The sequence below is a fragment of the Tamandua tetradactyla genome, chromosome 14 (assembly GCF_023851605.1).
Source record: "Tamandua tetradactyla isolate mTamTet1 chromosome 14, mTamTet1.pri, whole genome shotgun sequence".
Lineage (NCBI taxonomy): Eukaryota > Metazoa > Chordata > Mammalia > Pilosa > Myrmecophagidae > Tamandua > Tamandua tetradactyla.
Window position 1 is genome coordinate 46,913,602 of NC_135340.1, and position 23,992 is coordinate 46,937,593.

Here is a 23,992-nt window from a genome sequence, read left to right on the forward strand (position 1 = left end):
ACCTGACCAATTGATACCTTTTTTAACAATTTAGAGAATTTATTTGTAAAGTAGGAAACAGAAAGCATGGTTTTAACATTCATTGAGAATATGAACAAAACTAGAAAAAAAATGAACAACAGAAGAGAAGGCAGAGTACTGAAGTGGCCATATTATACACACAAGCAAAGACAATCCAAATGTATGACTAATTGATTTTTGACAAAAGTGCGGAGCAATTTAAAAGAAGAATGATAGTCTTTTTAATAAATGATGCTGGAGAAATTGGGCATTCATGGGTAAAAGGGAACCTCACATCTTAAGACAAAAATTAACACAAAATGGATCAGAGAATCAAATGTAAAATGTAAACTATAAAGCCTATAGAGGAAGATACAAGATAAAATCTTCCAGACCTAAGTGCTTGGTGAATTGTCATAGATATGACATCAAAAACATGATACATAAAAGGAAAAAAAAAACCTACAGATTGAACATAAATATCTAAAGATTTTATGCATGAAAACTCTTTAAGAAGGTGAAGAGACAAGCTACAGACTGAGAGAAAATATTTGCAAACCACATATCTGATGAAGGATTCGTATCTAGAATGTATAAAGAACCTCAAAATCAAAAATAGTAAAAGAACAAACAATTCAATTAGAAAATAGGCAATCAACATGAAGAGATGCTTCACGAAGAAGATAAATGGATGGCACATGAAAAAATGTTTAACATCATTAGACATTAAGGAAATGAAAATTAAAACCACTAGAAACTTACCATTATAGCTAAAATAAAAATCTTGGTGACTGTGCCAAAAACTGTCCAGGATGTGGGAAAGTTGCATCTTTCATATATTGCTGGTGGGATTTTAAGATGGTACAGCCCCTCTGGCAAATAGTCTGGTATTTTCCTAAGAATTAAACACATATTTATGATATGATACAGCAGTTGCACTCCTGGGCATTTATTCCAGAGACACGGAAATGTTCATAGCAGGTTCATTTGTAATAGACAAACCTGGAAACCATCAAAATGGCCCTCAATTGGTGAATGGTTAAACAAACTGTGGTACACCTAATACCATGGACTACTATTCAGTAACAAAGAGAAATAAACTATTGCAACAACTTGAATGGATCTCAATAATTAAAAAGTGGGAAAAACAGCTAATCTTAAAAAGTTGCATGCTGTATGATTCCCTTATATAACATTCTCAAAGGGACAAAATTATAGAGTAGAGTTTGCCAGGGGTTAGAGATGGTAGAGGTGAGTGAAGGGAGTGTGACTATAAAGGGGTGGCCTGAGGGAGATCTTTGTGGTGATCTGTGTCAGTTCTGTGTCTCGACTGTGGTTACACAAATCTACACATGTGACAAAATGGCAGATCTGCAGGCCTGTTTTGTCAATTTCCTGGTTTTAATTTGGTTTTGTAAGACGTTTGGGGGAAACTGGGCGAAGGATATATGGGCCCTCTTGGTTTCATTTTTGCAACTTACTGGTTGCAAAATAGATAAAAAATAGATTTTAGTGAATCTATAATTATTTCTAAGGAAAACAGTTAAAAGAAAAAAAGACTATGATCTTCAAGCAACCTGCCAGATGATGGTAAATAACGAAGAAATTTGAGAAACCCCAGTGTGTGGAAGGGGACCTTTGAGTGCAGCCTGCCATCTTTCCCCACTTTTCTCTATGACCCATAAATAAACCCCGTACTCAGGACTAGTTGGATTTGCCTGGCTCCTAGAATGGGATGGCAAATGTGAGATAACTTCCTTCTTGAGAATGTCTTGACCCAACCCAATTAAGTTGTCTGCACCTTAACTAAAAATAACAATTAAAAAAGGCTCTATTTATAATGGGTTCATGCTTATAGGAATGGAATTAAGATTAAGAACATGTTTTGTTTTCTGGGGTACATAATGCAGTCTGCTACGGTGAGTAAATGTTCCATCCAGTACCTGTGTGAGTCCTACCTTTGTTGGTGAACCATGGAGTGGGTGAGGATCCTCAGACTCCTGTTCCTGGTGGGGGGCATTGCTATACCTTCCCCTCCATGCAGTGAGACTCCTTCCTTGCAGGTGGCAGCAGGTGTCTCTCTGTTGACTGACAGCTGGGCATGGCGATCAGGGTGCCAACATAGACCCTTACTGGATCAAATTGAAAACCTCTGGTCAATGAACAATGGCACATATTTCAACCCACTCAGAATATATGAATTCGTTCTTCCCTATCCAGAGTGCAAATTTTCAACCCTTCATTAGCGGAACACACCTAAATCCCTGTTTATAGCAACAAAACTCTCCATCTATTCCCATTCACTCAACTGCTTAGTGAGTCTTTTTATTGGTATGTGTCCCATTCTGTAGAAAATAAATCAACTCAGAGTTCACTGTGTTGGCCACTGTAGTGATTCTTACATTTCCTTAATCACCGCAAAAGATTTGAAGCACCGGACAGCCCCAATGCCCTGTCTAAACAAGGGCAAGCTTGTAGCCTCAGGTGGTAAACTGAGCAGAGGACTGGAGGACAATGGTTTATGGATAGCAAAGAGGGGAACCAAGAAGACCCAAGGATGCTGTCCAGGAGAAAAGCCAGGATACCCATGGCCAACTAGGCTGTAGCATCAAAAAAGTGCAGCCAAGAGAACTGGACAGAGAAGAAAATACCAAAGAAAACGTGGCAAAGGAAGGAAACTGCAGCTGTTAGAAGAGTTTAAGGCTTAGACTGATTGGTGCAGACAGAGCCTGAAGGAATTTGCTGAGGTGATGGATGCAGAGAGAATAATTAATGATGCTGAGCCAGGTGAGGTGCTTGTAATAATGATAATAATCATAGTTACCATTAATATCTGTTTTGTGTCAGGCATTGTGATATTTTCTTTTTTTAATCTCAGTAATTTTATACGGAAATACGCATCATCCACATTTGATAAATTAGAAAATTGAAGCACAAAAGGCTTGAATAATTTCTCCAAGGTTTCACGGCTGAAAAATGGTGGCAGACATAAGTTTGGTTTGATTCCAAAGCCTATGTTCTTACTCTGAACTCTAATCCCCTATTCCCTTTCATACCTAGAGCTAGATCTAATGCAAAACAGTGGGAAAATAAATTAAAAATTGGGGACAGGTAAAATATATTAAATGAAACAGGGGAAATATGTTAAATGAAAGATACAGAGGTCATAATGCCCAGTACAGCCATAAAAATTTGGGACTTCAAATTAGGCTTTGGACTTCCTGGTGTCAAAGCAAAAAGGGAAACATGGTCAGTTTCAAAGTTCACATTGTCTGTCAGGGGCAATAAGCTAAGAATTGTTCATTTTGGAAGGTTTCACGGAGAGGATGATTTTATGTAGTGATCTGAATCAAAAGAATGATGCAGTTTGGTGGAGAGAATATGTTCTTCAGTGATTATCAACCAGAGGTGCCTATTGCACTGGGACAGCCAGAAGCATCTGTCAGAGGCTTTCAAATTATATCCCCTTGGTTTTGAATAAGCCTCTTGGAGGATTTATCCCTCTGTTGGGGATTCTTCCATAGCGCACTCTGTCGCTAATGAGTCTACTAATGAGAGGGTACTGGTGAGAGTCTCTCAGGTGTGTTGGAAGCAGAAAGGGTGGAGAATACCTGTTCTGTAAAAGGGCATAGAATGAGTCCTTTATTCAATCATTTATTCTAGAAACATTTGGCATATGTCAGGTTCTGACCTCATTCTGAGGCAATATGAGATGGTATTATACGTGTATTGTGTTTGGAAGAAAAGATGAGAATTCAGCACCACTGCATGCCAGGGATTGTGTTAGGAATTTTACATATATTACTTCATCTATTCTCCACAAGAACTTTGTGAAGTAGGTGTGAAGCCCGTCTCACAGGTCAAGAGCTCAGAGACATTAAGTAAAATTGCCCAAAGTAATCAATTACCAAGTGCCAAGATAGGCTAAAACTCAGGCCTTTTCTATATTTATCTCAGTCTACTCTCCATTTCCAAGGCCACCTCTTTTAAACAACTCCAGGGAGCACCATTCCCATTGCATTTTATGTGAATGCACCCCTGGAGCACAACTCGGGGGTGGAGGAGGGAACCATAATTAAAACGCATTTTCTCAAAGGGTGTATGTTTAGTTGTGGAATGAAGACCACTGTACACATATTCCTAAAAACAATATAAGTTTCCAGAGGAGGAGAACAGAGGTTGGAAAGGTTAGTTCTGCTGGGATTAGGAATTTGGTATCCGGGAAGGGGTAGAAGAGGCAGCATTTGAGCTGAGCTGAGTAGGATGGATAAGCTTATCACAGATACTACTGCACGGGAGAGACATTCCAGGGGCAGTGGTTTGTTCTACAATGTCTTTTCAAGGACTTCAGAGTAGTGTAATTTAGCAGGTTATGGTCAGACTTAGATTATAGATGAGTGAATTGAGTATAGGGGACATAAACAGACAGATTTACAAATCCAAGCACACACCTTTATTGACATCTCTCCAATTCTGAACTGTCTTATCTTATTAGTCAACAGAGAGGAATCCAAGGCTGCTTAATAAAGCACATTGACATGCAAAAATTCCATCTTAAATGTTCCATTAAAGACCTCTAAAACTGGGGGTGCAAGAGTAGTTCAATGGTAGAATTCTCACTTACCATGCAGAAGACCAGATTTCTATTCATGAACTCCCCCCAAACAAATAAGCAAAAACAAAACAAAAACCAAAGAAACAAAAAATTCAACAAGTAGTGCCCCAATAACAGGATACTCACATGGAAAAATATAATGAAATGTGACCCCATCATATAGCTTACAAAGAAAAAAAACTCTAAAAGTGAAGGAGGAATTCTGAAGGGCTGAGCAGGACTGGGTCTCTGGGCCTAACCCTCCTTTTTTCTTTCTCCTGCTCCACCTCCATATACCTCTTCCATCTTCAAAATATCAATACTATCTGATTGTAGGGACAATGAACAAAGCTGAGTGTGAATATGATTGAAAGAGGAAGGCTAGGGGCATGTTTGACACTGGAAGGAAAGAAAGAGGATAAAAACTGGGGCTCTGTAACTTAGCAAAACCTAGAATGGACCATGGTAATGATTAAATGTACAAATACGAGAAAGTTTTTACATGAGGGAGAACAAATGAATGTCACCATTACAAGGTATTGAAAATGGGATGGTAATTGGAAAAAATACAATCAGTGCAAACTAAGGTCAATAGTTAACAGTAACACTGCAATATTCTCTCATTAATTGTACAAAGGCAGTGTACTAAGGCTAAACGTCAATAAGAGGGGGATATAAAGGAATAGGATCCGTGTTGTTGTTTTACCTTTTTATTTATTTGTTCTTTTTTCTTTTTAAATTATTTATAATTTTTTTCTATTTTTAATTTTTTCCTCTTCTTTCTTTGCAGAAGAAATGGAAATGTAGATTGTGGTGGTGAATGCATTAACTGTGTGATTATACTGGGAGCCATTGATTGTTCACTTCTGATAGATTATACGGTGTATGAATAAAACCGTTTACAAAATAAAGATACAAGTGCTGGAGAAGATGTGGAAAGAGAGACAAAGCTCTTCACTTTTGGTAGGGAAGTAGAATGGTATAATCCCTCTGGAGGGCAGTGTGGTGGTTTCACAGGAGGTTACATATAGGGTTGCCATAAGATCCTGTAACCCCATTATTAAACATCTGTTTGGAAGAATTGAAAACAGGGACATGACTAGACATTTGCACACTGGAATTTATGGCAGCATTATTAAAGATTTGCAATGGATGGAGGTGGCCTAAGCATACATCAACTGATGAATGGAATGACAAACGATGTATACATACAATAGAATATTGAGTGGCTACAAGAAGGAATGAAGTTGTAAGGCATGCAACTAGGTGAATGGAACTTGAGGACAGGATGTTGAATGAAATAAGCCAGAAACAAAAGGACAAATATTGTAAGTCCTCACTAATATAAACTAACAATAATGAGCAAACACTGAGAATTGAATTCAAGAGCATAGATTATCAGGGTATAGAATGTGGGCAGAGATTGGGCAATAAATGACCACAGAATTCAAAATGTTCAATAAGGCTTATTGTAATCGTTCCTAGATTGCAAGCTCTTATAGTAGATACATCTATTCCTGAGTTTTAACTGTTATTTATCAATTCTGAGATACTATTCTCTTTATGCATTACCGTAGTTCCCTGGAACTGTGGGTATCTGTAGTACATCTGAGACACAGAATTAGAGTTCTACAGCTCTGAAAATCAGCATTACTTCATATAATAACTGTTAAAGAAGCTTAAAATGAAATCAGACTTAAATCAGAGTTATGAATAAAAGGGACTTGGTTAGGTTTGAGGTAAATCAGAATACAGGATAATGGATGACATTGACTGTAGTTTCAAACTTCAACTTCTGTGTAAGACCAAAGAAAGAGGTGTGTTTATTTGGTATGAAATTTGTATTTTCTGTAGTACACTATCTACTTTAACCTGTGTGGTGTTGGTTTGGAGTCTTTAAGGAATCCATGCAGGACAGCAAGTCAAAGCTTAACAGATTTATTTAAGGGAGAAAGCAGGCAGGAGCCAATGAGAAGAAAGAAAATGCTCTGGCCCTCTTTCTGAGAGCTGCATTTTTTAAAAGAAAACCATGCCAGGAGGGGGAGGGTACCCACTTGGTGGTGTTCTGTCCCTTGATTGGATAGGGGCTTGTTGACTTATTATCTGATTGGTTCCTGGGGCTCTGACACTCTGCTCTCCTTTGATGTGCAGCTGCATGCACCATCAAGGGTTATCAAGCAGAAACAGGCCTTGACTGCATGCCTGTGGTTGTTTATCTTATAGGCATATCTGGTCTTGCTTCATTTGCCTTCTGGTGGCTGAGCACCAGCATTATCTGGGGCGACTGTTTATCGTGCTGCCACATCTGGTTCTGCCAAAGAAACTGAGGGGCCCTTGGGTCAAAGAGGTTCCTTTTGTATATAAAGTTCTTTTTTTCTGAGACCTGACATATGTCAGTGTATCTTAACAACATAATTACATGGACCCTAGAAGAGGGAATGAGATCTTGTTATTCTGTACAGGTTAATGCAATACCCTAATACATCCCAGAGTTTTTTCATCAGAAAATTAAAAATTATTTGCAAAATCCCCTTGAGGGACTGGGTAAAATGTAGAAATATTAAACTTCCCTACCTGGGGAATTCCTGTTATTTCTCAAGCATTAGGGACTCCCAATTTAATAAGTCAAGCCCTTGATCTTGGGCCTGCCCTTATGAAACTTATTCTTGCAAAGAAAAAATTAAGCCTTCTCATAATTATGCCTAAGAGAACCTCTATTGTTGCTCAGATGTGGTATTTCTCTCTCTCTCTAAGCCAACTTTGCTGATAAAATCACTACTCCTAGGTGGGCCATGGTAGCTCAGCAGGCAAAGTTCTCGCCTGCCATGCTGGAGACCTGGGTTCAATTCCTGGTGCCTGCCCCTGTAAAAAAAAAATATCACTACCCTTCCCCCTCCCTTGAGACAAGACTCCCTGGCAACATGGGACCTGACTCTCAAGGGTAAGCCTGGACCTGGTATCACGCAATTAAGAATGATTTCTTGATCAAAAGGGGGAAAAGGAATGAACCAAAGTAAAGTTTCAGGGGCCAAGAGATTTCAAATAGAGCCAAGAGGTCATTCTAGAGGTTATTCTTATTCATTACATAGCTATTCTTTTTTAGTTTCTTGTGTGTTAGAATAGCTAGAAGGAGATATTTGAAACTGTTAACTGTAATCCAGTAACTGGATTTTTGATGATGATTGTATAACTATATAGCTTTTATCATGTGACTACATGATTGTGAAAACCTGGTGATGATACTCCCTTTATCCAGCGTATGGACTGATGAGTAGTAAAGACAAAGTGAATAATAAATAATATGGATGATAAGGGGAATGGAATGTTTTGCGTGTTCTTTCCTATTTTAATTTTTTTCCTCAGTGTAATGAAAGTTCTAAAATTGATTGTGGTGATGAATGAACAACTATGTGATGATACTGTGAGCCATTGATTTATACTTGGATGTATCATGTGGTGTGTGAATATATCGATAATAACAGAACAAATAATGCAATAAAATCACATTAAAAAAATAGCAGCAGGCGGGCCACAGTGTCTCAGCAGGTAGAATTTTTACCTGTCATGCCGGAGACCAGGGTTTGATTCCCAATGCCTGCCCAAGCAAAAAAAAATATATATATATATATATACACATATTTATTTATTAAATATATATTTATATATATATAGCAGTGTCAACTCTGAGAAGATAAAGGAATTTGTTTGCAGCTCTAAGACTCCAGCTTGGCAAGAATGATGGCTTACTTGGCTCATGGATAAAACATTCATCATGGCCTAGTCTCAAACATTCATACCAATACCTCTTAGAAAGATTCACGATTTGGATTTGAGTACGACAGCTTGCACACATGCCACACAGAGATCATAGAAGAGAAATTAAAGTGACTTCAACTACCATGAGGCCTGGAGTCTTGGAAAAATCAAGAAATATGCTCCATAGAGCCGACTGCTGTTTTAGAAGAGAATTAAATTGTCTTCAGAAATTTGCTCCACAGGTCTTATTTCTGATTAAAAAGTTATCTAGACTGGCCTTAAGTTCTGAACTCTGTTTACTGGAATGACAGTGAGTTGTTGCAGCCCCACCCACCCCTATCCACTGTGACATGCCACCACACCCAGACAGAGATGACAGATCTACCTGTCTAGGGAGGACTCAATCAGTAAGGAGATGACTTTTCTGCAAGTTCTGATGTTCAGTTGGAAATTGTGATTGGAAGTGGAACCAGAGAAGAAAAGGGTGAACTCAGAGGGCCTCAACCTAGCTAGGCTGGGGCGACTTGTGTGTAAAGAGAGTAGGTGGAAAGGGAAAACGGAAGAAGGAGGTGGGGGAAGGACTTGAGAAGGGAATAAAAAAAGTTTTGAAAGGATAAAGAAGAGGAGGTAAAATGTAAAGGAGGAGTTTGGGGATTCTGTTTTTCTTAGATTGGATTTGTTCCTAGAACTTTAATTTTACTTTTGGCCAAGTTGTTAGGAGAGGCCATTCTTGAGGAACACTTGTTGCTTCCTTCCAGGATTGTACCCCACTGTCCATGCTGCTTATTTCTGCTGCTACTTTAGCATTAATTCAGTCTGTAATATCTAGAGTATGTTAGGAAGTAGGATGGCAGCAGATGAATAGACATCAAGGAGCCAATATTTTGTGTGTGTCTTTTCGTTTTTTTTAAGTTCCCCTAGGGGTTTGGGCTAGTATTGAACTTTGAATATATGTGCCAATAGAAATACACTTGAGTACTCTTAGCACTTTACTGTAATCAGGCAAATGCAGGAAAGGAAGGGGGAAGGTAGTAACAGCATGAAAACATTTTGAAAATGAAAAAATTGGGGGAAAATAATTCCTATCAAAAAAGATTCCTTATTCTTCATAAAAGAGTTCAGTATTCCAGTGAGCTGCATTTAATTGCTTTTAAATTAAAATATGATTTGGCTTACTGAACTTTAGTTTATGCAAAATATTACAGTTGATCTTGAAAAGTGAGAAAGTATAGGAGTAGGAGGCTTGGGTTTTTCTTGGTTTTGCCTTGCCTTAACAGAAAGTCCAACTTTGCTTGCTCCTTCCTTGGCCATTAGGGGGTCTCATTTCCATTACAGATGTTTGTATTAACATTTTAGGAAATCCACAATGGAAGTTGAACCGGACCTGTTGGATGATGTGTAAGTAATGGGAATGTTAACAGAGTTCAGTAGAGGAACTACCATGGGAACACTCTATAGCCAGTCCAGTAAGGAAGAAGGTAGTAATTTTGTAGGACATCACAACCTTAAAGCCAAGAAGGATTCTTGGGGAGAAAAGTCGTTAGTTTCAGTTCTTTGTGCTTCATCAGACTAATGGTGGGGACTTCAGATGGCTAAAGTCTTAAACAGCAGAACAATCTTATCAAGGGAAAAAGCCCCACCTAACCGCCCCATGCATCTGCCTGGCTGTGTTAGAAGATATTAAAGCAGGTATCAAAGGGAAGCTGAAGAAGAAATTTTTCTCATACGTGTGGCTTGGATTAGCACACACGCCATATACAAATTTTTTTAAATGAGTAAATTAGAGTATAATTATTAACATGAAAAATATTTCTTTTGCTTCATAAAAGTTTCAGTGTTTTAGTGGTATCCTCTTATAATATTTTTAATTAAAATATGATTTGGGTCCAGAAATTTACTTTATGCAAAACACTGTTGAAATCACTGTGTCACAGAACATGAGAAAGTACAAGCTTGTTAGACGTAGAAGCCGCAGAAGATGGGAGCACGAATAGGATTGCAGTGGAAAATCTTCTTAGGTCTCCTATGTTTTGATCTGATTTTCCTCTAGGTATGATAGGAAGGAGATATCAAAATTAGAAGTCACTAAAAAAAACCTTGAGTGCTTGAACTCAGACCTTGAAAAGGACCTACAGAGACTTGATGAAGCAAACCAGGTTCTTCTTAGAAAAATTGAAGAGAAAGAAGGAACTATTCAAAGGTCAGACTTTGGAGTTGGTGAGGGAAGGGCTTACCATCACCTGAAGGTTCCTCGGGGTGGAGAGAAGGTGGAAGATGGTTCTCGTTGGTGCATCTTGGTGTATTACTTAAAGCCTGAAACATAGAACCGTAGTGCTCTTTATAGATGTTTGCATTAACTTTCCACACTAGGTCACTACTTTCTTGCCTTTCTCACTGAGACCTTGGTAGTAGCATCTCAAGCTAGGGCGCGGGTACTTCTTTACAGTTGATCCACACCTGGAGACTTTATATTTTTCAGCCTGGAAAGAGAGATCATCCTGTCACTAGGACTAGTGAAGGAGAAGGAGGAGTTGAACTACACCACATCTGAGAAGGAAGAAGCCCTGAAGGACTTGCAATTAGAGTCAGCAAGGCTCGTAAGGATGTGGCTAGAAAGGGACCATCTGATGCATTTTGCCCACATCCTGTCACTCTTTTTTCCCCAGGGACTTATCACATATTCATCGCTTTTGTGTCTGTAGAAATTACAGCTGTCTAAAAGAGTCCTCTGGGAATGAAGTGCTCGGCATGGGGGCCCCAAGGCCTGGGCTCTGTTCCCAGATCTGCTGTGAGGGGCTGGAATGTACTTTTCCCATTATACATTTATACCCAGACATAATTTCCATTGTCCACTGAGGGGAGGGTGTAAGATCCAAGCAGGTGTGTCCTCTTCCTTCTTTCTGCAGGAGAAAAATAATAAGATTCTAAGCAGGAATGTGATGGAGCTTCAGGAAAAGGTGAGATGGGCCTTGGGATTTTAAGGTTCTTAGGATCCCCAGAACATTGCTTTCACAAGAGAAGGGCTGGTGAGGTGGGCTGGGAGCATGAGAGAGAAACACTGGTCATATTCCGAATGAAGAAATATACATAACATTTACAGAAGGGCTGTTTTCCACACCACAAGGTCTATTTGTGAAACAAGGCTCATTTTCTAGGAACCTCAACAGACTCAGTGTCTTCTTGAGCTCTCCATTCAGAAAGACTGGAGAGGAAGCAATCAGCAACGTTTGCCTGCTTCTTCTACCCCTCTGCCTACAGAATCTCTTGGTACAGACTCTGTCTAATAACCACCATTTGTTCTCTGGGAACGACAGATTTGTGATGAGAGAGTTAAGGAACTATAGAAGGAGAATCAATTTGTCCCTCCCATTCCCAGCCACTCTGCCCTATTCTCTCTTCCCTTTTCTGTCATTCTTCTCTCCTCATTGAGCTGTGGCTTCTACAGGCTATGGGAACAAAAAGGTCTGTCCAGCTATCATGGAGTCAGGCAGTTTATATGGAGGAAGGACACACTTTTCTACCAAGCTTCCACCCAGGACCTGAGTAAAGTAGCCCCAATTCTGCCATTATCTTAGGTTTTCATGTCTATGCCTGTTACTAAATTCACGACTTTTGGAATGGAATTTCAGATTTCAAGGAGATTGAAGACTGTTGGCCTTGATAAAGGAACCCTAAAGCAGATGTTGGCAGAATCAAAGGTGAGTAGAAAAGAAGACCTAGAGATTTTTTGGGGAGAGGGTGTTTCAAGTTTAGGTTCTCCCCCAAGGAATATCTAGATATGTTTACATGCTTGCCAGAGGTAGGCTAATATCTTTTATTCCTTCCGCTTGATCCCTTGGACTGTGGGACATTCAAATTGTTACTAGTCTCACGTGTGACATCAAAGTGGCATCAAAGTAGAGGGGAACTGCTCTAAAAACTGATAATAATTCAGGCAATAAAGGATGTGTTCTGAGAGACCAAAGGAACTTGCCCTAAGAAGTTCATGATCTAAGTGAGAACATACAAATACAGATAAGCAAGCACAATATAAACTTCCGCAATTATATGAGGATATGTCCATAATTTTGTTTGACTTTTGACCCCATGGCTCACAGGTCAAAGAAATTTTCTTTTTATTTATTATCTTTATCTTCCACTAGAAGGTAAATCCAGTAAAGGCAGAATTTTTGTCAGTGTTGCTCATTGCTATTTCCCCAGTGCCTAGCACTTTGTAGATGCCCAATAAATATTTATTGGATTAGTTAATGGATCCCGAATCAGGGACCAACACCCTTTTGGAAAGTCCTCCGCAGATGTATGTGAATAATATGACAGTTTGGCTGAACCTGGCATGCAAGAGCCCCACCACCCTATTTCTTTGCTTTGGAAAAGAGGAACAAGGTTTTTCTTTTGCTCGCTATGGTCAAAAGGGCAGACCAATGGACCCTACGGAATATAAATGGAAGGGGCTGGTGAGCTTCAGTCAGTATGACTGGAGAAAGGAAGGTGGTTAGGCCCGGAGACTTGGGGGTCAGGTTTAATCTGAGCTCTGCCACGTTGTGATTTTAAGCAAATAACTTGTCCATGCCTTTACTTGCTCTTCTGTGAACTGGGGCTAATTATGATGCCCACCTGATAAGGTTGTTGTAAAGATAAAATTAGATTGCTATTTTCATAGTTCTCCATATATGACAGCCATCATTATCATGCTCCCTGCTGGTCTGAAGAGAGGGTGGCAACTGCCCATTTATCTTCCACAAAAGAATGCTACTAATTTGCCAGTTGTCATCACGTCTTCCATAGGTGAGGCTGCAAAAGGCGGCAGAATCCTGTGAAAAGCAAGAGGAAGAACTGGTCAAGGTAGAGGCAATGTTTCATCCACTGAAGATCTTCTTAGGGTATACATGGGAGGGGAAGGAGCAAGAATATGTGGCAAACAAATCTCTGATTTACGCGCAGGTGAAGGGAAAGAAAGCCTATCGTAAAAGTGCTGGCCTCATCATTTCATAAACACGCATGTCCCTCAAACACTATTGTTGAATCCCAAACCCAGGTGGCCTGAAACCTCCCCTGGTGTTTCACCTGAGAGCTATACAACAACCTGGCCAAACAATGTCCTTTACCTCACATTAGACATGCGTGGGAACACTCGAGCATGAGATGAGGGCTTTGTGATGTAGCTGCCTTCGCTTCAAGTTAGGAGTTGCTGGGTAACCAGCCAAATACCCCATGAGTCAGATGGGGACCCAAAGCGATCGGTCTAGACTTGGGTGGAGGCAAATATGTTCATGGTTCTGATTTAACTTGCAGGATTTGTTAACTTTCTATTCTTTCTAGATAGAGAGTGACTACCAATCTGTTTATCAGCTCTGTGAGGACCAGGCCCACTACATAAAGGTACAAAGTCAGAGTAGAGGGAGAATTTCTCCAAGGCCATGGATTGGGCAAGGGGTTCCATGGTTTCCACTTAAGCTGGAATCTGCTACTGGGATGGGGGGGGGAACATACCTTTTACACAACAGCAGTAACAATAGAATGGATGTCAGTTAAGGATTTACTTTGTTCCAGGCACTGTGCTAAGCACTTTACATATAGTATTTTTGCTCAGTCAATTTGCCCAATAACTCTATGAGGATGATACTATGATAATTATATAATTATAAGCCAATATCACTGGAAAATGAGCCTCCAAGAAGTTGGGTAACATGATATGGGGAAGGTAACGTGATGTGGGGAACAGAACTAGTAAGTGGCAAAGCTGGGATTTCAATACAGGCAGGGTCCAGAGTGACACTTTTTTTCCCATATAAATCCACTCTGGTTGCTAATATCTCCTAATTTTTAGTTGGAACACCTCCCTACCTGTGTGTGTACATTCACCCTTTTATACATGTACACATACATACCATTTGAAATATTAGTGGTTAGTTTAGAAAAGAAATTTGTTACACATTTTTATCAATGTCATTGTAATGAAACAGATGGACATTCCTGATTATGACTTTTTTTTTTAATTCCATGAGAAGAAATACCAGGAAATTCTGAGGCAGATGGAAAAGGAAAAGGAGACTCTGCTTCTTGAAAAAGAAGTGTAAGTTTTCAAAAAATGGGCTCCTTATTAGGCTGAAGCGACAGTCTTAAGATAGTCTATGAAGGGCAGAGTGCTTGTGGAAACAGTTTCGGTCACTGTGTAAATGGCTTCTGACCCTGTCAGCCTCCTCTCCATGGCAAGGCCTGAAAAATCAATGACATTCAGACCTCTCTCTTGCCTTTCTCAGCAGGCAGTGTTTAAAAGATGACTTTTTAGGGTCTTTTCTTGTGTCCTCAGCTGAGTATCATTCCGGAAAATTAACTTGGGTTATGTTCAGAGACATAACATCCTAGTAAAAAGAGGCCTAGGGGCCCAGAGACCCAGAGACCCCGAAAGATTTCTCCATATATGGGTGCTGACCCATTCCCAGGACGTGGTGGACCGTCCAGAGTGAATAGGAGCCCTGGGTACTCTTTCATGCTCTGTATCCATAGACTTGTGTGTCTCAGAACTTGATACACTTTTCCTTGTTTTTTATACTTTTTAAATGTATTATGAATTGTATTATGTGATATATAGAGAATGCAAGAATAATAAGGGTATAGCTTGATGAATTTTTATACATGTCAACACTAAGCAGATCGAGATATAGGACATTTTGAGCATCCCAGAAAGCTCCCTTATGCCCCTCTTCAGTTAATATCCCATACAAAGGTAACCATTATTCTGATATCTGTCATTTTTCATTAGTTTTGTTTATTCTCAAAATATTACATAAATAAAATTATCCAGTATAGTCTCTTTGTGTCTGGCTTCTTTTGCTGTGAGATTCATCCATGTTGCATGCAGCTATAGTTTGTTCTTTTTCATGGCCGTATAGTATTTGATTATGTGAATATGGCATAACATCTTCCCTACCATTGATGAATTTACAGTTCAGGGTTATGAAGAATAAATCCTCTATGAACATTCTCGTTTGTTTCTTTTGGTGGATATGTGTCTTGTGTCTCGGGAATACCTAGTTTTGGAGTTTCTGGACATACCTATCTTTACTTTACTAGATAGAGCTAGTTTTCCAAAGTGACTTTACCAGTGTTTCTCCCCATGAGCAATTTTTGAGAGTTCTAGTTACTCAATGTTCTCACCAACACTTGGTATTTTTAGTCTTTTTTAATTTTAGCCATTCTGGCAGGGATGTAGTGATATCTAATTTTGGCTTTAATAATGCATTTCACTGACTACTAATGATGCTATATCTTTTCAAATGCTTGTTTGGAATTTGGATGTATTCTTTTGTGACGTGTCTTTTGCTATATTTGAGAGGTTGCAGACTTCCTCATTAATTTGTGGGTGTTCCTTACATTTTCTTGATAGGGTCCTTTATCAGTTCTATGTTTTGCAATCTATTCTATGACTTGCCTTATTTACTCTCTTTATGGCATGTTTTAATAAACAATAGTTCTTAATTTTAAGGAAATACAATTCATCAAATGCATCAATCTTTTCCTTTTTTGTTAGTGGCTTCTTTAAGTTGCAAAACTATTCTCCTGTTTTCTTATGATTTCTTTAAAATTATTTTACTCTTTACACTTATGTAAAACATTCTCTTTATTTGATGATTACAAAATAAGATTTCAAGGAAAAGGCTGAAGAAGATTTTATTGCCTGACCCTCTGGCAGAAAACCAAAAGGAAACGTGGACAACAAAACAAAATAAATGAATAAACATCAATCAGAAGGCACTGGAGAGTGAATAAAAACAGGTAGATTATAGATGGGGAGGTCAAACCTGGAAGCAGGGAACAGCAAGGAGTGGTTAATTTCCCATTTTTATTACTTTTAGACTGAGGGCAGGCCAAACTTGTTACTGTGAGAATTGGCTAAGACACTGATAGAAACATCTGCAGTATTTCTGGGCTGAAAAACAAAGGAGTCTAGGTCAACCAAAGCTGCTAGAAAGAAGAGAGAGAGCCAGAGATGGAGATCCTAAATTCTGTATCTATACCCTGCCCGAGACTCTGAGCAAGCCCTGACCCTGGGACCACGCATGCTCAGGACATTCTGCAAGCAGCCCAGTTGAGGAAGTAAGCCAGGAACTGAGATTTGAACTACCACCAAGAGACAGACTATGCAATCTGAATCCTGGGTTGGTCTCCATTGAGTGTCTTTTCTCTTGAGTACGGGTCACATTTTCCTGGTTCTTTTTAATGTTGAACAATTCTGAATTTTGAATGTTGAGTGCTGTAGCTATAACCAAAATCTAGAAAATAAATCCATGACTTAGGAAAACACCTTTTATCAGCCCCTCCAATTATGTTACACAATTCTTGACTCTGACCTTTTTCATGCAGATCTAAAGCCCAGAATGACTCGTCCCAAAAAGTGAAGCCTGGGTCAATTCTGGCGGAGGCCATCCAGAGCAACATGGTAAGTCTCCCCTGTCCCAGTTAGGGTCTTTCTCTACGCCTCCCCTCCCCTGGGTTACCTCTCTCTGTCTCAGTCTCAGTGTCTCTCGCTCTCTCTGAATCCTTGTAGTAATCCACAAGGAGGGGAACAGTGAGGCTCAGTAACTTGCTCCATACTCCAGCAGCTAGGAAGTGGCAGAGCCAAGATTTAAACCCAGACACCAACTCTAGGGTCGATATTCTTAGCCACCCAGCTACACTGCCTCTCTGTGAGCACACAGGCAGTATATTGTGGCTTTTATTGCCTCCCGCAGGAGAAGACCATCATTAAGAAACAGAGGAGAATCTTTTGGTACAGGTAGGTGGTGTAACCTTGTTATTTACCTAGTCGAGTCCACGTCCTCTCTGTAGAAGCGGGGGCCTGATGTAGAAGGTCACAAGGAGTAATAATAATAAACATACCCACCAACCGGAAAACAGCAGGCAGGCCCAGATTTCCCTCGACCCTCCCTTCCTTTCTCAATACCAGTTACGCAGGACTTGGTGGCTGGAGGGAGGGGTGGCTATTTCTGAGAAGTTGTGGATGAAGGTTCTAGGTTGCATTTCACTTTTAATTCCCATTCTGAGGACTCTTTGGGGGTCTCTTTTCTATTTTTCAGAGTTGAAACCCAATAGCCTCTGCTCTGCCCTTTGTCTGGAGGAGAGTTCAGGGGTACATTGATTTTCTTAGTTCTTCTGCTACAGGCTCAGAAATTTTAGAAAAATCACTTGAACTCTCTGCACATTTTTGTTTTCAATTTTTGGAACAAGGCGATTAGCAATGACCCTGAAGTGCTCCATGTGGCACTTGAATGAGAAGCTTCAATTTACAGCATCTTTCATAAACTGAAGGCCTTAGGCTAGAAAAATGCCATGGGGGGATTTTTCTTGAATGCACACAAGGAAACACGCTGGAGCACCCCTCACCCACTCACCCGTACATACCTGCCCACCCCAAGCATCTTTCATCGCACGGGTTGGTCTCTTTCGCCCCTGATGTTTAGAAAAAGTCAATCCTAGTCATTTTCCTGGATCTTTATATTAGAGATGGTTCCATCTTGTTTCAAGTTCTATGACTGCTTGCTATGAAGGATCTAAAGACAACCACTGGTTGCAAGGCTCACAAATATGATGATCCTAGATATTTTCTAATAATCTTGCCAAGCCCTGAACAATATGTAGTACTCAGAAAGTACTCTCCTTTTGCATCGCCAAGCTTTTCTGTTTGGTGGCTGTTCTGTTGTATGACTTAAACAACCATAGAGCTATGCTCAAGTTCTGATCACTCCTTGTTTTCCTTCCTGTCCTCTCCCCTTACCCTCTGTGCCCCCAATCCCTGCTTCCCCATCAGTTTTGTCTGAAGAGAGCTGGAGACCACAACAATTCACCAGCCATCTATGAGTGTGACCCTGGGGTGCCTCTCAGCCCCATGCTAATGAGCGTCTCTTTGCAGGCATTTCCGGTGTCTTGTCTTCGTGGTCACGATGTTCGTTAGGCTGCTGGGTTATGTGCTTTTCCATTTGCAGTACATAAACCCGGACCTTCTCGTGGACGCCCTGCCCATGGTAATGAGCAGGGGCACCTTGAAGAGGCTGAGGGAATTCCTTTCCCCCTTCCTCACTCTGGAGGTAGAGGAAGTACTGCCACACTAGTTCGGGGTGACCTGGAGGTAGAGGAAGTACTGCCACACTAGTCCGGGGTGACCCGGGGATCTGCTCACCCTGCCCACGTTTGACTCAGAGCTGATCCTCTGGCGTCTGTCTTCTTCGTTTCATTCTTTTTCCTTGCTTTCACTCTGGAATAAAGAATACTTGACAGGAACACACTGTTTTGGTTTGAGAGTCCTGGGGACCCAGCCAAAGGGGCTCGGGGACTTAGCACTCAGGTGAGAAATCTACACTTAAGACAAGAGACTAAAAACTCCCTAGGATTTCCATCCTCGGCTCCATACTAAAATAATTCGTATTTTAGGGTGGTGCAATGGTGGCTAGGTGGCAGAATTCTTGCCTGCCATGCCACAGACCCAGGTTTGATTCTTGGTGCCTGCCCAGGCGAAAACATATATGTGTGTGTGTGTGTGTATTTTAATAATAAAAATGTATTCATTTGATGGATACTCCAGTGACTTTATGGGGCACAAAGAGCATTTAATTGAGGAATCACTAGGGTAGATATAAAGCTTGTTCGCTTCTACTAGTTTCATGACACATTATCCATCCTTCAGCTCTTTTCATTTACATTATGCTATGTTTCATAGGAGTGGGAAGTCCTGAAGGGCTGACATTTTTCATGTACCTAGGTGGTTACTCATTCTCCATGGTGAAAAAACTCAATTACCTTAAAATTAAGTGCTGTGGAAAAGGCAATGTATGAAATCTGAAACTGCATTAGATCCAGCCAAGCACAATTCCATATCCTACCCATCGTTCAAATCCCAAATCAAATATCATCTCTTCTGATCCCTCCTGAGTGGAAACAGCCTCTCTCACCTTCACCTACTACCCTCTCTGGGTTTCCTTTACTATCTGTCCATTTCTGCCTTGCAATGTCATCACTGCGTATTTTGATTAAGGGGCCTAGGACCCCCTTATTTCTGTCATCCATTTGGACCCCCAGCACAAGGTTTTTCCAAAATAGGTACTTAATAAAAGAGGGAATGATTCCTTAGATAGTTTGTATTTCCTTTCCAGAGTATTTAGAGGGTGACAAAGTGGCTTGAAGACAGAGCAATGACTCTTATTGCGAGATCCCACACTTTTGCAGGTACAGCCAAAGTAGACATTGATGGTACTGAAGAAAAGAGGGTACAGTGGTGCGACACGAAACACAAAGGTCATCTGGCCAGCAGGCAGCATCTCCAGACAGTTACCAGAGCTGGGTGGTGGCGGTCACTTTCTTTGGTGGCTTCTTCTTCCTACACTCTCCCCAGGCTCTTGCTTTCTGGTGGCATGTTCTCCCTGTTCTTGGTACTGGGTTTAGCTGAGTTTTACCCAGTCAACAATGTCGGGCGAAGAGACACACTGTATGTTTACCTTGGCCTCAGACACAGTTCTGCCCCACATTTTCTTTTTGGGGAGTTGGTGGGGAGGGAGTGAAAGGTTCAGAACATGGCTTTGAAAAAATGAAAAACTGATCAACACCACCCTCTTGTGGCCAAAGGAAAGCTTTTTTGTTTCAACCGGCGTCACCCAAAATGCAGAAGTTGGTCAGCAAACTTAAGCAGGGAGAACAGATCAGTTATCAATCCCATACAGTTTTCCTTGTGAGATTTAATAAGTCCAATTGGTCTTAACTCATTCAACAAATACGTACTGAGCACCTTCCCTGGGTCAGGCAGTGTTCTACCTGCTGGAATCACAGCAACGAATGAAACACAAAAAATCTCTGCCCATATCCTAGGGGGTTGAGGCAGACAATAAATAATCAAAATATACAAATATCAGATGATGCTACATGATATAAAATAAGGCAGGGTATAAGGAAGGGAATGCTGAGAAGTGTTACAAGGTTCACTGAGAAGTCACAATGAAGACCTGATGAGATGAAGGACCAAGGACGGAGAGCTGGGAGAGTAAGCCAAAGGTCTTGAGGTTGGCATGCGCCTGGTGTGTTTGAGTCTCCTTTGCTGATTTCTGGCTCACACCTCTATATCAACTGCTTCATCAGAGTCTCTTCATATAGGTCATCTGGGTTGAATTCTATTACCTGCCAAAACATGGGCCAGATACTTTTCTTAGGCTAAAGGGTTTTGGGATTGGGGTGCCTCTAAGATAGCAGGTGTATGTGAAGAAAATAGCTGCCATTGGCCAAGAAATGTAGACAGAATCTTTCTTGATCCATTCCCCAATCTCCTGTTACCGAATCCGACTTCTCAGTGAACCTTGTAACACTCACAACCCCGTGGACCTCCTAGGCTCTCCACCACCAGCAGCCCTGCCCATAGATACATCTATAGGCAAATGAGAACCATCCCAACATTCAAGCCTGGGTGAGAAACATCAGTTTGGTAAAGAAGGAACAGTTAGTCCCTCAAAAGTCAGGGATCCCGCGGGGAGGAAGAACCTTGAAGGTGTTTTGGAAATCAAGGTTGCAGAACCACAGTGGGCTTGGCTGCTACCTAGACAGCCTGTTTCTTACCCAGAAGGGCCTGGATCACATTCAAGACTTGGAGGCAAAGGAGGGATTGCTGCTGTTTTAAATGAGCAGTGCTGAGCTGCACATGTGACTTCCAGTAACTGGGAGCACACAATCCCCCCAAATTCTGTCAAATTTGGAAAGGTTTCAGTAAAGTAATGTAAAGTACCTGGCACAATAAGGAGCCCATGGTGGGCATCTGTATTAGCCAGGGTTCTCTAGGAACACCGAACAGACAGGAGATACATATGTATTGTGTAAATATTATGAGATCTTTTTAAGAATTATTTCATGCAACTGTGGGGGTTGGCAAGCCCAAATTCCACAGGGCAGGCCAGAAGCCAGGAATTCCAATGAAGGTTTTCAATGAATTCCTCGGTTGAAGGTAGCCGGCTGAAATAAAGATGGAAATTCTCTCATCTGACTATTGACATCATCAAGTCTCCTTTTAAAGCCTTCAAATGATTGGATTGGATTTCACTGTTGTTGCAGGCAATCTCTTCTGTTGAGTGTAGATGTAATCAGCGATAGAAGCTGTGCTGGTTTGAATCTGTTGTGTACCCCAGAAAAGTCAAGTTCTTTAATCTTCCTTCAGTATTGCTAGGTGGGATCTTTTTAATTGTTTTCATGGAGATGTGAGCCACCTAATTGTGGGTGGTAACTTTTGATTAGATAGTTTCCACGGAGATGTGACTCCACCCATTCAAGGTGAAATTGCTTACAGGAGCCCTTTAAGAGGGAACCATTTGGGAAAAAGTTTTAGACCCACCAGAACCAACAGAGCCCATGCAACCAGAGACCTTTGGAGGTGAAGGATGAAAATGCCCCCGGGGAGCTTCATGAAACAAGAAGTTGCTGTCATGTGCTTTCCCAGCTGCGAGTGAAACCCTGCACTTCATCTGCTTTTCTTGAGTGAAGGTAATCTCTTGTTGGTGCCTTTTTAATCTGGATATTTTCATAGCCTTACAACTGTAAACTTGCAACTTAATTCCCCTTTTTAAGAGCCACTCTGCTTCTGGAATATTGCATTCCAGCAGCTTGCAAACTAGAACAGATGCCATCAATGGACTGATGATTTAAATTCATAAAATGTCCTTACAGTAAAAATCAGGCCAGTGCTTGCTTGACCAAATGACTGGACATCATAATCTGGCCAAATTGACACATGAACTTAACTATCACAGTACTGAACCCATACTAGTTTCCTCATTCCTTCTTCTACTAATTAACCTTAGTTCTGTGTACTAAAGTGAAGCAGAAAAATGAATGCCTCTTTCATATTTTACTCAATAATATTGAACAGACTTCTATTCTCCAAGATGAGCACTCCCAAGTCCTTTACCAGCTCTCACATGACACGGATTCTAGATCTTGTGTTATCTTGGCTGCCCTTCCCTGGGCACCTACTGAGCTGAACACAACACTACAGATGAGGTCTGACTGGCAAAGTACAGTAGGTTTCTTTTATTCTAAACACTATGCCTTTATTAATGCTGCTAAGATTGCATTAGCAGTTTTGGCAGGCATACCACACAAATTACTTTACTTAGATTCAACCAAGATTCCCAATCCTTTAGAACATGAATTACTTTTAAGCTACATGTGCTCTTTTTTGCATTTATACAGATATTTTAAAATACTAAATGCAGAACTTTTCACTCTGTCAAATTTGTTTTTGTTGGTTTTCGTTTCTTCATTAGAGTCTGCTGCAATTTTTCAAAATCTGATTCTGTTAAGCAGCCTCCTCTGTGACCAGAGACACCCGGTAGAGTGGAAACTGCTGAGCATTGGATGCAGAGAGGCTTGGGCATGAAATCTCCTTTGAGGTAGTAATAATTCTGCCAGTTAACCATTCCTTTAACATGATTAATACTACTATCCCCTAGGGAGATTTTTACAACAGCTGTAGGTTCTTTCAGTATTCTGAAGTGGAACTCCCTTGAGTCTGCAGACTTAAATTCAATTAAATGGGTTAGTCACCTTCTATCATCTCACCTATTTTAAAACTTAATTACCTGCTAACTATTTTGGACTATCTTTTTTTATCCTGCTAAAGATCAGTTTCCTTGATAGAGAAGGCTGCTGTAAAATTGGACTTAGCTATTAACATTATGGTCTAAGGAGTAGCCTATCCCTTTCATTTCTCCTTGCTACCAACACAGAATTATAAGTGCTCTTTTTTTTTTTTTAACATTTTTTATTGTGAAATACAGCATATATACAAAAAAGCAATAAATTTCAAAGTACATTGTAACAAGTAGTTATAGAACAGATTTCAGAGTTTGGTATGGGTTACAGTTCCACAATTTTAGGTTTTTCCTTCTAGCTGCTCCAAGATACTGGAGACTGAAAGAAATATTCATAGAATGATTCAGCAGTCATACTCATTTGTTCAATCCTATCTTCTCTGTTATAACTCCTCCTTCTCCTTTGATCCTTCTCCCAATCTTTAGGGGTATTGGGCTATGCCTATTCTAACTTTTTCATGATGGAAAGGGCTCTCAATAATGGGATATGGAGATGAAACCAGTTGACGTTCTTGGAGAGGCTGGCCCCTCTGGGTTTCAGGACTTATCTGGCCTAGGAACCCAGCTAGAGGGTGTAGGATTCTGGAAAGGAATCTTAGTGTGTGAAACTTTTGTAAAATCTCAGATAGAGCCCTTGTATTCTTTAGGGTTGACAGGAATGGCTTTGTTTGGGGTTTGGCAAACCATGGTAATTAGCAGTATCTAGCTGAAGCTAGCCTAAGAATAGCCTCCAGAAAAGCCTCTTGATTCTGTTTTTACTCTCTAAGCCACTGATACAGTATTTTGTTACATTTCTTCCCCCCACCCCCCGCCCCCTTTGGTCAGTAAGGCGTTGTTGATTCCACCAGGCCAGAGACAGGTCCAGGCCTATCTTGTCCCACTTGGCAGGGAGACATTCTCCCTGGATGTCATGTCCTATGTAGCAGGGAGGGTAATGATTTTACTTGCAGGGTGGAGCTGAGTGAGAGGCCACATCTGAGAAACAGAAAAGGTTTTCTGGAAGTAACTCTTAGGCATAACAATA

At 40.6% G+C, this 23,992-nt stretch overlaps 1 protein-coding gene and 1 long non-coding RNA gene across 6 annotated transcripts in view; one reads left to right on the top strand and one right to left on the bottom strand.

Moving 5' to 3' along the window:
• Positions 1–891: 891 nt before the first annotated feature.
• Positions 892–23,992, bottom strand: part of LOC143655868 (uncharacterized) — a 74,669-nt gene continuing 51,568 nt past the window's right edge. Inside the window, exons 3-6 of the long non-coding RNA XR_013162320.1 lie at positions 12,965–13,161; positions 10,585–10,830; positions 1,959–2,132; positions 892–1,002 (exon numbers count right to left, since the gene is read on the bottom strand). This is a non-coding gene — a long non-coding RNA (uncharacterized LOC143655868). The remainder of the gene's footprint in view (positions 1,003–1,958; positions 2,133–10,584; positions 10,831–12,964; positions 13,162–23,992) is intronic.
• On the top strand, positions 8,708–18,730 carry LOC143655866 (transmembrane and coiled-coil domain-containing protein 5B-like). 5 transcript variants are annotated; one of them, XM_077127377.1, is made up of 12 exons: positions 8,708–8,757; positions 9,707–9,748; positions 10,401–10,550; positions 10,830–10,947; positions 11,257–11,307; positions 11,980–12,048; positions 13,136–13,192; positions 13,670–13,729; positions 14,359–14,423; positions 16,715–16,790; positions 17,083–17,126; positions 18,261–18,730. In XM_077127377.1, the coding sequence occupies exons 2-12, from the start codon at positions 9,717–9,719 to the stop codon at positions 18,457–18,459; spliced, it is 921 nt and encodes a 306-aa protein (XP_076983492.1). In that variant the 5' UTR covers positions 8,708–8,757; positions 9,707–9,716; the 3' UTR covers positions 18,460–18,730. The 5 variants fall into 5 exon arrangements, with proteins under 5 accessions (XP_076983492.1, XP_076983489.1, XP_076983493.1 ...); XM_077127374.1 differs by having other exon boundaries at positions 8,713–8,889; positions 18,261–18,727; XM_077127376.1 differs by having other exon boundaries at positions 8,714–8,834.

Bases quoted from the DNA above. Each gene is read 5' to 3' on its own strand.
- LOC143655866 (XM_077127377.1), top strand. From the start codon at position 9,717: ATGGAAGTTGAACCGGACCTGTTGGATGATGT. The intron at 9,749-10,400 runs GTAAGTAATGGG...ATTTTCCTCTAG, and splicing joins CCGGACCTGTTGGATGATGT to GTATGATAGGAAGGAGATAT. The intron at 11,308-11,979 runs GTGAGATGGGCC...ATGGAATTTCAG, and splicing joins TGATGGAGCTTCAGGAAAAG to ATTTCAAGGAGATTGAAGAC.